Here is a 12,031-nt window from a genome sequence, read left to right as displayed (position 1 = left end):
AGTTGACTTCCATTAGATGATGAATAAACTCCGGTTTTCCTTGTGTGACTGTTTCATCATTGCCCCCCGAGGGCTTCATGTCTGCTTTTTCCAGAATTCCCAAAGCCAAGGGACCTCACGGCGGGCACTCCGTCCTGCTGGCCACCATAAAGCAGAGGATGCAAGTTGCTGGGGAAGACTGAGGGACTTCTTCGCTGAACTGGGGGGTCACGGGGTCCTGCCCAAACCTGCAGACTCAACCAGTCCCCCACCTCACTTCTGGTGCTACCGACTGGTGGACCGTGAGTTCAGACCCAAAATGTTGCTTATTTCAATACAAACTAAGTTAAAGATTACCTCTAGTAGAACCCTTCCCCCCAAAAAATATTCAATGAGCATTTTCCTGGGCTGGAAGGTTCGCTTGGCAAATCCTCTTTCCAAGTATCCTAGGAACTTGGGAGATGGGAAAGGACTCAGCCATCTCCCATGGGGGTGGGGGAGAGGGCTGCGCACTGCCTGGGCTCCAGTTTGTGTGGGAAGGGTCTCTCAAGCCCGGCTCCATGGGAGAGCAGAGCATGCTTGTACCTAATGTGAACCATGAAGCAGTGAATCTAACCCACTTTCTTTCTATAATCAAGGAGAGCAAAGGTGTGTTATTTTGTGTGAACAAATAGAGGGACAAGACTGAAAACTATTCATTTTGTTTGAAAGTAGCAAATATAGATTGAGACTTCCAGGAAGAGAGTAAGCAAGTTCAGTTACAAGCACTTTCACAGAGGGACTCGGCTGCTGCATGGTCAGCGGGCCAGCCATCCAGTGGGGGTGTGTGCGGTGGAGGGCGTCAGAGGCACCTGTGGTGTTCGTACAGCGTGCACGTGCACAGACTCGGAGGCCCACAATGCACCACTGACAGCCATCTAACGGGACCGCCTCCCCTAACAGTGCTCGGGGCGGGGGCTCCGTTTTTTGAAACTACACACCCTTTCTAGACATCTTTGTCAGATGTCTGTAGCCCTGGGATGCTGTGTCTGAGGACAGGGAAAGGCGGGGGGAAGCTGAGACGCTGTCTCTCCTTCGGTGAATGAATGCACTTTTTAAAAGACGCATCCTGCTGCTTCCAGGTCCGCGGCCGCTATGGCACCGTGCTGCTTGCCCAGTCAGTGGAGGTGCGTGCTGGTGCCACGTAGGTTCTGCAAGCTGCCTGGCCCTGCTTCCTGGCTGCTGTCCGTGTGCACATTGTCCCAGCTCCTTGCTGTAACGCACAGTTTTCCTCCATCCTCAAGGCTGCTCAGGTAGCTTCTTGGCAGGGATGTCATTATCAGGGCCTCTCGAAGTTACTGTTTAAAATTGTTCCCTAAGAGGAAAAGTGTTTAGAAGAGCTGAATGGCCTAGTCCCCAAGAAAGAATGTTGTGAGAAACCTCGAGTCCTAAACTAAACCCAGTGAGGAATGGACCGTCCACGGTGTGGCAGTAGCTGGGTCATAGTGATCATTTTTCCCAGCATCAAAGAGAGGTTACATAGTTTCCGTAATGTGGAATGTGGACAAGATTCCCACCCTAAAACAGACTTAAGTATGCGGTTGTTTGTCTCAAGCTATTTGTGGTGAATAAGCACAACATTTAAAAATGCCCAGGCAGCCTTGGAGAAAACTACAGGGCTTAAGTTGTTGACAAAAATATTTCTTAAATAAATAAATCTGAGTTAGAAATATCTAAACATGGGCAGAGTACTTTTTAAACCTGACATGTAACTGCATGTAGCTTTTACACGTGAGTGATTTCTTAAAAACAGTGCGGCTGCGACAAGTAGTTGTAGCTATCAGTTATTACTGTTGTATTCAAACCACTTCTTAAAAGCATCTTAGGGTACAAGGGGCTTGCTCATTACTTCAGGCCTTAGACCTGTGCTTCGTGAGGAGCAATCTTATGCCTAAAAGCAGAACATTAATCTTCTCGGCTTTCAACAACTTTCCTGAGCTCCACCCTCCGAGCTTCCGTGACCATCTCTGCAGATGGCTCTTCCTCGCACAGGGTCCGCTGTGTCCCAGCTACCGGCCACGCCAGGGTTGCTGGGAGCCAGCACGTGCTGACAGCTGCGGAGCCCAGAGAGTGCCTAGTGTTCTAAAAAGCCTGTAAATAAGGAGTGTTTCCAAACTAACGAAAAAATTCTCAAGATCTATTAACTCAAGGTCTAGAATTCTCCTCCTTTCTTAAAAATTAAAAGTATACTTTTTTTTTTTTTTTTGACAGGCAGAGTGGACAGTGAGAGAGAAAGGTCTTCCTTTTTGCCATTGGTTCACCCTCTAATGGCCGCTGCAGCCGGCGCATCGTGCTGATCCGAAGCCAGGAGCCAGGTGCTTCTCCTGGTCTCCCATGGGGTGCAGGGCCCAAGCACTTGGGCCATCCTCCACTGCACTCCCGGGCCAGAGCAGAGAGCTGGCCTGGAATAGGGGCAACCGGGACAGAATCCGGCGCCCCAACTGGGACTAGAACCCGGTGTGCCGGCGCCGCAAGGTGGAGGATTAGCCTGTTAAGCCACGGCGCCGGCAAAAAGTGTACATTTTAAGTTCAGGTTCCTTAATCAGTGGCAACATAGACACTCAGAATTACTGTTTGGAAAAGGCCAACTGCAGCTTTGCCAGCACTGGGTTCTCAGTGAGAATATTCAGAGAAGCCCCTGTCTGTCGCAGTTCGTAGGCGTCTTTGGCTCTAATAGTACATGGGGATTACAAAGTTCGTAGGAAAAGAGGAATTAAAAGATGTTTGTTTTGGTGTAAAAAATGTTTGTAATTTGTGAACATCCGGTGGCCCTAGAGGCAGCCGTGACCATGGGCACACTCAGTGCCAGTGCACGCTGTTCACTTCTCAGTCTCTACCCAGAGAATAACCCTGCTATTAAACTCTTATAAGTATGGAAAATTAAAGCCAAGTGATCACCTGGACCTTGCTCTACAAGGGGAAATAATGTAAATGTGCTACTGTGGTACAGCAGCTGTGAAGCTGTAGTCACTTAGAAATCGAGACACTTTAATATGTCAGGGCCATATCTTTACCTTAAAATAATCATGGGGGTAACTATCATTTTAAAACAAAGCTGCATCTAATTGTTACTTGCAATAACATTCTAACCTGATTCCTATTTAAAAGCTAAGTAGGAAGGTACTTCAAAAAGTTCATGGAAAATACACATTTTCCTCATAATATTCCATAAGCTTTTTGGAGTCTCCACATCTGTTCCCAGTAGACACTGTCAGAACGCTGTCTCTCGGCATGACTTGTAAAGCTGTACGCAGGGGAAGCAGGGAGGCACAGGTCCTTGGCTACTTCAGCTGAGGTGTGTTCCCTGCTATTAAACAAAGCCTCACCTCCTGCTGTATGGAAAAATCTATGAAAGCGCGTTGAGGCTCGTGACGATTACAGATGTGAGCATGTGAGACTGCATCCCTTGTTGAATACTCACTTTTTTTATCAAGAGATCCGAGTGTGTCTAGCAACTTTTGAAACTCTGTATTTCTTTTAAGACAAGAGAATGTCACCCTGATAGCACTAAGCCAAACCCAAGCCCACTTAAGACCAGCAGCTGTTGACAGTTGTGCTACAAAAGGCGTCAGAGTCGGTGTTAGAAATGTTACTCTTTATTGAATTCTAGAGCTACCCTCCCCTGCTGACTAACGACAACAAGAATGGAAGAAAAGATATGAAGGTCAAAGAGTTACACCACTGTTAAAGATACTGCAACAACTCCACTGTACTTGGTGAGGCAGTCACACACCCTATCACACACAGTAATGATTCCTTCTCGTCCAGAACAAGCGGCTTCACGAGGGATTTGGAAGTGAATTTAGTCACACTGATTGTGCCCCTGCTCTGGCAAAGGCCTGGCTTACGAAGCCTTCTCCCGGTCCTCCAGTGCTCGGCTTTAAACTAGGCTGCCACCTCCACAGGACAGAGAAACCTTGTTCTGGCGGCCGGAACCATAGCTCGACCCCCACACGAGTGTGCCACTCGGGCTGGGATGCGATGGAAGAAGGTTCTCTTCTTGTGTTCTGGAGCTTGCTCTTTTGGCCTCTCTCTCTACAGATTTATCACCAATGAGAAGGATTGTTTTGAGATAACAAATAAGCATTTGTTCCATCAACCTAAAAAAATACAGAAAGGATGAGGACTTTGGCTTCCAGAGTATCTGCCGTCCACTCCAGATCAGCCCTAAAGCAAGCGGAGACTACTTCTGCAAAGCCACTCCAGAGCAGCAGCCCCGCCAGAGCTGCCGAGACACTTGAAGGCTTTAAAAAAGGAAACTTGACCTTAACAGAAGACATTTCATAATGGAGACAGTGTGTTTCCACTGATATACAATACTGTGTAATTCACTGAAACAGTGGGATTTTTGAGCACTAGCACAGTTTGTAACAGGACAGCGTCCTAAGACCCTTAACCCTTAATGTATCCAGGCACACTAATGACGAAGAAGACAAGGAAACAGTGTCACAAGCCACAGTGAAGCCATGTGCATGCAGTTCAGCCTGACTTTACCCTTTCTTCCAACACAGCCTCCGTTACAACTCTGAGTCATCTGCAAGAGTATAGATACACAGCTAAAACAGCCTCTCTGCCCCGACGTACCTTTGCTGGAGCCCCCCGCCTCCCCAGCAGAACCCAAACAGGGACCTCCTTCGTTCCTGTGAGTCCTGCAAGAACTTGTTCAACGGGCACTCAGCGTTTTGGTGTTCCTCCTTACTCTTCCTCCTCCTCCTCCTCCTCCTCCTCGTCATCGTCTTCGTCGTGGCAGTGTGTAATTTCCTGGGGGGCCAGCGGGAAGAGGTTGGGAGGTTTAATCTCACTGATTGACCGTGTCAACTGGTGCCGCTTGTAGTCGGTGTCTTTGAAATCCACTGATGTGCGGTTCCGGGTGGCGAGGGGAGATTCCATCTCGTTGATATCCACGTGTGTGTGTTCCACCGTTGATTCATGAGGCATCTAGAACAAAGCAGGAAGCTCAGAAAACGGGCAGAGCAGAACAGCTGCTTCCCAAAATCTGATCCCTCTCCCCAGGCAGCCAAGCAGAGCTACGACTACAATGGACAAGGGAAGGAGTCAAGTTTAGGCACAGAACCTGTTCTCTCCCTGCCCCGTGTCCAGCTAGTTTACTACAGACTAAAACCATCAGAAGAGAGTGAATTTTTTACTTTCACAGCAAAACAGAAAAGCTGATCAATACCAGAACATAGGAATATAAAAATCACACTTCTTTGAATTAGTACTAACAAGAAAGTCCTCACCACTGAGATACAAGTGTAAATAGCACAGAGTGAAGCTGTCCTAACTCCTTATCTGGATCATACTTCCTATGCAACCATGTCCTCTGTGCCACCCCACAGGGCTGGCTGTAGATCTGGGCCTGAGAGTGTATCTGAACTGTAAACAGTAACGTGAGGCTGTAGCCTTAACTCACCAAGACATGGGCAGCTCTGAAGAGGTAGCTGAATGGGTAATATAGCAGATTGATGAAAGACGCCGCATAGAGATCAGCGTAGCGCATCACTTGACTGGCAAAGAGCGTCTGCCTGGAGCCACTGCGGAACAGGCTTCCCATCATCCCATAGCACATATCCATGTCATGAGTCACTTTCTAAAGACAAAAACCAAGACTGACTGTCAGCTCATTTTAGTACTTCCTGAGCAGCAGTTACATGGCAGTCCCTGTACAAAGCCAAACTACTGTCCAAGTTTTCTCACAAGTCCCATTTGGATACCTTAATACGTCTCTGGATGGAACTAATGTCTGGGCGCTCATTGCTACTGCTATCAAGGTGCCTGAAGAGAAAAGAAAAATCCCCAGTGAAAATCTCCAGAAAGGACTTTGTTAAAATGTGATTTCAAGGGAAGAAACTTTAGAATTAGGAAACTTACTTGTAAAGTTCAGCCAAGAAGATATCCAAACTCTGAAGCTCTTCAAAAAGTGCTGATTCAGGTTTGGAAGGAAAAGGAAGAATGTTTTAAATAAAACACCCAGTTTTAAACTACTGTTTAAAGTGAAAGGTTACACATACAACCAAAAAGCACAGCATATGCTAACATGCTGTGGTGAGTGTATAAACTGCCCTCCTCGTCTCCCTAGGAGAGCCCACCCACTGCGGTCCTGCTTGGAGTGGGGCAGCCGATGACCACCTGCCACTCTCCCTGCCAGCTGTACACTCACTGAGCTTGTGGAGTGCCAGTTTCGACTCGGTCTCAGCTGCAAATGCTAACAGTTCCATTTTCAGATGAAGAATTAAGAATTTAGAGTCAGAGATGCAGGAAGTAGCAGAGCCAAACCACCTTCATTTCTGAAACAGTGCGGATAACAGGCTAGCCCAAAACATCCACTGACAGTAGATGACAGTGACAGTGGCATCTGCTGAACGCCTCCTGTGCACAGCCTTTATCTACCTGGGTTTCCCAGGAGATTATGACCCAATGCATCCTTTATATTTCTTTGCAATACCTTCTGTAAGAGAATAGAGAGATGGGTCTTTCAAATAATTTTCTGTGGTTCAGATGAGGAGCCCTGGGAAGAATGGTCACTCTGTCTTCTTCATTCACATGTTATCTGTTACAGCTCATCAGCTTTATAAGGTAGGTGCTATAATTATTTCTAATTTTTCATTGGAGGAAACTAAAGCAAAGGGGGACTCGGTAACTTGCCTGCCAGCCAACTGTAAGTGGTGGTGCCAGGGCTCTCATCTGAGGCACCGTGGGTGAGGCTCACCAGGACTGCTGGAGTGTGTCAGACACCTTTACATAACTATATGCTAGCTCCACTCAGCACGGTGCACATACTGCTTATTCACAGTGTATCCCAGGTGAAGAATATACTTGGCCTCATTCACTACTCAGGATAATAAATAAAAAATAGCAGGAGCTAATAAACATTCAGAGCCATCACTGGCCCCGAACTGCAGATGGGGGCAGGTGGAGGAAGGCAGAACTATAAGATACTCAGGATACCAACATTCAAGTTCTAACAACATAACCTCTCAAAGTTATTTAAATCCTAAAGTTTTGTGAAATATTCAAATATCTTGATGGGGAAGGAGATTTATAAATATCAGGGTCCAGCTTTTGACCACATCTGAACCCCTGCCTATGAAACAGTGCTCTATCAAAGAGGATCAAGTCAGAGGTTTACAAAATAAGAGTCCCAGCTCCTTACAACTCTTGTCAGTCCAGACATGAAGTTCTTGAGCAAGTTCAGGAATCACCAAGAAAGTCCGCCACCCTTGCCGTTTCTTTGATTTTAAAATGTCTCCAAAAATGTGATCTCCAATATATAAAATGTCTTTGCCCTTGGCTCCCAACAGGTCACAGATTGTATCAGATGAACCTGTGGCAAACAGAGTGAACAATGAGAGAAATATTTATATTAAAACCAGCATTCAAAATACCATAGCCATTAAAATACTATGATTTATTTTATTATGTGAAGGGCAGTCCTTTTTTTTTTTTTTTTTTAAAAGAAAAAGGCTCACCATTCTTTTTCCCACTGTTGTTTTTATCACCTCTAACACAAGGCCTTCAGCATAACATACGTCTGTGCCACAGAGGATCCTTGAAAACCCTTAAGGAACACCTTCAGAGGCACAAAAAACGATTCCAGAACGCTAAGAAAAAGCCTCAAACAGTTAGAGGGATCGGGGGAAATGGATCCTTTCAGTGAGAATGAAAGCTTCATTAGGACACACTGACACCTTCTCAAATCCATCCTCCCTGACTCCTAGCACGTCGGTAGGTGACATCTTCAGAATCTGCGCCAGGATATACCAAAGCTTTCCCACTGGGGTCTGAGCTCAGTGTCCACTAAGCGACGTGACATCTGCGACTCACCTCCCGAGTAGACGATGCCGTGCTGCAGGGGGCCTGTGTAGGTACCGATTTTCAACTTGCCAGTTTTCTGTGTGAAGAGACCGTACTCTGTGATACTGTATCGTCCCATCATCCTCTCCACCCACAGTGCAGCCAAATGAATGGTACTTACTCTTTTCAATTAACTGTTTGGTTACCTCAGGTAAGACTAAGAGCCAGACTTGGCTAACCAATTTCAAAAGCCTTTCTCTGAGGAACAGAGAAACAAGGAAGGACAGTGTTCCAGCAGAAACTCCATCCTCTCCACTTACAGTGTCCACTTGTCGCAGGACTGTGCCTTCTCCAAAAAAGAGTGGTTTCCGTGCATCCACCAAGATTAGGTCAAAGTAGGACTGCCATGGTCGATGGGAGCTCCCGGGCTACAACGAAGGAAAAGCAAAAGCCACAGCAGCACTCCTCATCTTACTGGTATTTAATCCCACTCTGATTCAAGGAATACAGAAATGCGAAATGTAGCCAGAGGATCCTACTACTTCATTTAAAATGTATTATGTCTAATTGTAAACCAAATCTTTTTAGAAGTATGATCTACATTATAAATTATTTCATCTGTAGTAATTTATCTCAAATAAAATGTTAAATATTAAAGTGCTCTAAGCATTTTAATAAATGAAAATGTGTAAAAAGGGGCTAGGGAGAGATGCTACTCAAAATGCAAGGACAGATAGATCAGCATCAGAACTAAAGTCTACAAACTACCATGGAAACTATTATCAGGCAATCTTATGATGATGTTTTCAGAATGATGGCTCAAGGCCAAGCTGAAACACACTGCACAGTGATTTTAGGTGATCTCCAGTCAGGGATTAGCAGTGAGCCTGTAGCTTGGTGGTGAAGATGCCGGAATCCCACAGAGGAGGACCTGGGTTTGAGCCCAGCTCCAGATCCGGACTTCAGCCTCCTGCCAGTGCAGAACCTGGGAGGCAGCAGAGATGGCTCAAACGACTGAATTCCTGCTGCTACCCATGTGAGGGGACCTGGACTGTGTTCCTGGCTCTGGACATCTGAGTAATGAACAGACAGGAGCTCTGTTTCTCCTTGTCTCTGCTTCTCAAAAAAGTAATAATAAAACCCAAGGATTTGCTGATGTTTTGAATCTAGGATTTAAGTTTTGACTAAGCTGCTGTGGGCATTCCTTATCTAAGTGCAGCCACGCTGCAGGATGAAGACTCCTCTGCTGAAAACCAAGGCTAAATGCTGTCTTGGCAAGATTCAGCAACAACTAATTGCAGAATCTAAGAGTTGTTAAGAATGTATCTTCTGGGGCCGGTGCCGTGGCTCACTTGGCTAATCCTCCACCAGTGGTGCCGGCTTCTAGTCCCGGTTGCTCTCTTCCAGTCCAGCTCTCTGCTATGGCCCAGGAGGGCAATGGAGAATGACCCAACTTCTTGGGCCCTGCACCCGCATGGGAGACCAGGAGGAAGCACCTGGCTCCTGGCTTCAGATCGGCGCGGCGCCATGGCAGCCATTTGGGGGGTGAACCAACAGAAGGAAGACCTTTCTATCTCTCTCTCTCACACTGTCTGTCAAATAAAAAAATAAATAAAAAAAAAAATATCTTCTTTAACCTCAGAATTCCCTTCAATGCCACAATTCTGCATAGAATTTCCTGGATATAAAATTATTCTGATACCCTCCTAATAAATACCACATGAATACTCCTTTTACTTCTACAATTCAAATTGCTAGTAGTTTAGATTCTGGCTCCTGAATTACTCAAATGTTAATGACAATGAGACAAGTGGCTTAAAAAGGACTTTGCTGAATTACTTCTGACCAATTCCTTCCCCTCAATATTCTAGAATTATTAAATGGAGTAATTATTACTAAATCAATGGTCTAATAAGTTACAAATAGTACCTTGGGGCCATGTGGGAAATCAAACAGGTATGTCATAATTTTCTGGAAAAGAAAATTCAACATAAGATCCACATACTACCTTTGAAAATATACATGATGTCTTAAATACACATACACCATTTGCATGCTTTTAACAAAATATGTCTTTTTCAATACAGGATTCTCTATAGTCTTCTTTCCTCTAAGGTATACGATTATGGAACTTCAGGCCAGAAATTAATGCTTTGCCAAACAAAAAAATCCTCCTGACATTCTCTGGAAAGATACATGCTTCTCCTAGGAGACTGATCCATAACCAGCAAGTCATGGAAATCACTTAGTACCTTGGCTTTGTTATTGCTTGACACTGACCAAGCCAGAAACCACTGACTTTGCAGGACTGGTTAGTCCACATTACCAGATGTGTACATAAGGTTTTATGTAAAGAGAATTGAAGGAAATGGAATTTCATGCTAACCCCATAAATCTGTAACTGTATCAGAAGAAGTAAGATGAAGTTAAGGAGTTAAATCAGTCTTTCCATATGCAGTAATTATGGCAAAAAAATTTTTTTTTAGTGAAAAGATTGTAAATTTTTAATGGCTAAGATTCAAAATATGTACCGTCTACTGCTATAGGGCTTCTAACAGCATGACAGTTCAGAAAGTAATGGGTGGGAGTTCTCAAGTCTATATGATAGAGAAGATGCTCCAAAAAGATACAGGAGTCACTTTAATCGGCACAAGTGTTCCTCTACAGAATCCCTAAACTAAACCTTTCAAACAGCAAGCTGTTATCAGGGAAGAGTCAAAAGAGCATTAAGAAAAATCTGAGACCCACTCTGTTGTAGCCCTTATAAACTATGTAGTAACTTTCCAAATAAGACAGCAAGAACCTACATCTCAATAAATTTGTTATCTTGACAGTTCTTTAGGTCAAAATAATTTGTACAAATAAAGACTATTAATATTTAGCACTTACATCAGTGTATTTATAGTCACTGTTTGTGGCAAGAAATACTTTCCCTACTTCCTTCATTCGGCTCAGAAGCAAAGGCAGTTTTCCCTGAAATGTAACAGGATAACAAGTGAAACACTAAAATGCAAATACTTTCATATTTTTACTTTGGGATGGTCATACACTGGATTTTTGTCCACTAAAATAGGAACAGGATAAGTCTCTTAAGGATTAGTTGGTTGGTTTCAGAATCTTGCACTTAAAAGCCCACATTATTACCTATGCTTGATTAAAGTAATAACAGATTATGGTGTGTGTGTGTATAATAGGTTTGTATGTAAAATACACAAATATTTTAGAGCTAAAAATTTTTCTATGTAAAATACACAAAGATTTATATAGTTAACATATCTGTACCTTTATCTTGATGTCTGTGTCAGGAAGACATGTTTATCTTGTGATTTCTTGAAGTACACAAGTTAGGTGTGTTAGAGGTCAAGAGAAGCTGATTTTAAACATCACCAGCAAATGGTCTATGTAGAGGTTATCAGACTTGCCTTCAGTGTATATGCTATAGATTCATAAAATACCTTACAGGTTGAAATAATGTGCAAATACATCCTTGAAATGCCCACATCCCACTGCAGATATATGAAATCGTAATTTGTGATGGAAAAGAAAAATGCCTTTTCCTTCTTTTACAGTAAATAGATTCCTTCAAACAAGTTTCTCCTGGCCTCTCCCCATTCAGTGTTCTTTCTCGAAACAGTACACAGGGTGGGTAGGAACAGGATGTACAAAGGATGAAGTTCATGTTCTCACCACAGTCCTGGGAATACTGTATTCTGCCACTTTGCAGAAAAGTTGTGAAAATAGTACCAAAATTCCTCACATATTCCTCATCTAGCTTCCCTTAACATCTTTTTTACCCACAGTATAATCATCAAAACAAAGAAATTAACATTAGGAAAATACTACTAATGAAACTACACAGATTCTTAAATTTTATCAGGTTCTCCACTAATATCTTTTAAGATATTTGAAAGCTTTCTTCATTATTCCCTGTTGATAAAGGCACCGTAAAGTAAGTCACTTGTGTATGCACACTAGTGCATTGATCTAGTGCAATGGTTATGATTTAAGTTAGATCTGGGTGTGAATTTTGGCTTTGTGACTTAACTAGCTGGGTGATTTTGGGAAAGTTATTTAATTCCTGTATTCCCAGTTTCTTCATTTATAAAAATGGAGGTAATAGTAAGACCTAACTCAAGGCTGTTAGGAAGACTAAATGGTATAAATACACGTACTCAACTGGCACTGTGACACAAACACAATAACCTTCTAGCTGCTATTA

General features: G+C 43.8%; 1 protein-coding gene across 1 annotated transcript in view; it reads right to left on the bottom strand.

The window, feature by feature from the left end:
• Window positions 1-3,596: 3,596 nt before the first annotated feature.
• NT5C2 (5'-nucleotidase, cytosolic II) overlaps window positions 3,597-12,031 on the bottom strand; it is a 108,690-nt gene continuing 100,255 nt past the window's right edge. Inside the window, exons 11-19 of the mRNA XM_062214995.1 lie at window positions 10,702-10,785; window positions 9,742-9,783; window positions 8,133-8,240; window positions 7,843-7,909; window positions 7,172-7,342; window positions 5,890-5,941; window positions 5,733-5,793; window positions 5,432-5,608; window positions 3,597-4,956 (exon numbers count right to left, since the gene is read on the bottom strand). Coding sequence (XP_062070979.1) covers window positions 4,714-4,956; window positions 5,432-5,608; window positions 5,733-5,793; window positions 5,890-5,941; window positions 7,172-7,342; window positions 7,843-7,909; window positions 8,133-8,240; window positions 9,742-9,783; window positions 10,702-10,785 — 1,005 coding nt within the window. The 3' untranslated portion in view covers window positions 3,597-4,713. The remainder of the gene's footprint in view (window positions 4,957-5,431; window positions 5,609-5,732; window positions 5,794-5,889; window positions 5,942-7,171; window positions 7,343-7,842; window positions 7,910-8,132; window positions 8,241-9,741; window positions 9,784-10,701; window positions 10,786-12,031) is intronic.

Source organism: Lepus europaeus, chromosome 17 (assembly GCF_033115175.1).
Source record: "Lepus europaeus isolate LE1 chromosome 17, mLepTim1.pri, whole genome shotgun sequence".
In the NCBI taxonomy this organism is placed as follows: domain Eukaryota; kingdom Metazoa; phylum Chordata; class Mammalia; order Lagomorpha; family Leporidae; genus Lepus; species Lepus europaeus.
Note: the sequence above shows the minus strand (reverse complement) of the source record. Positions and strands in the feature narration are given on the sequence as shown.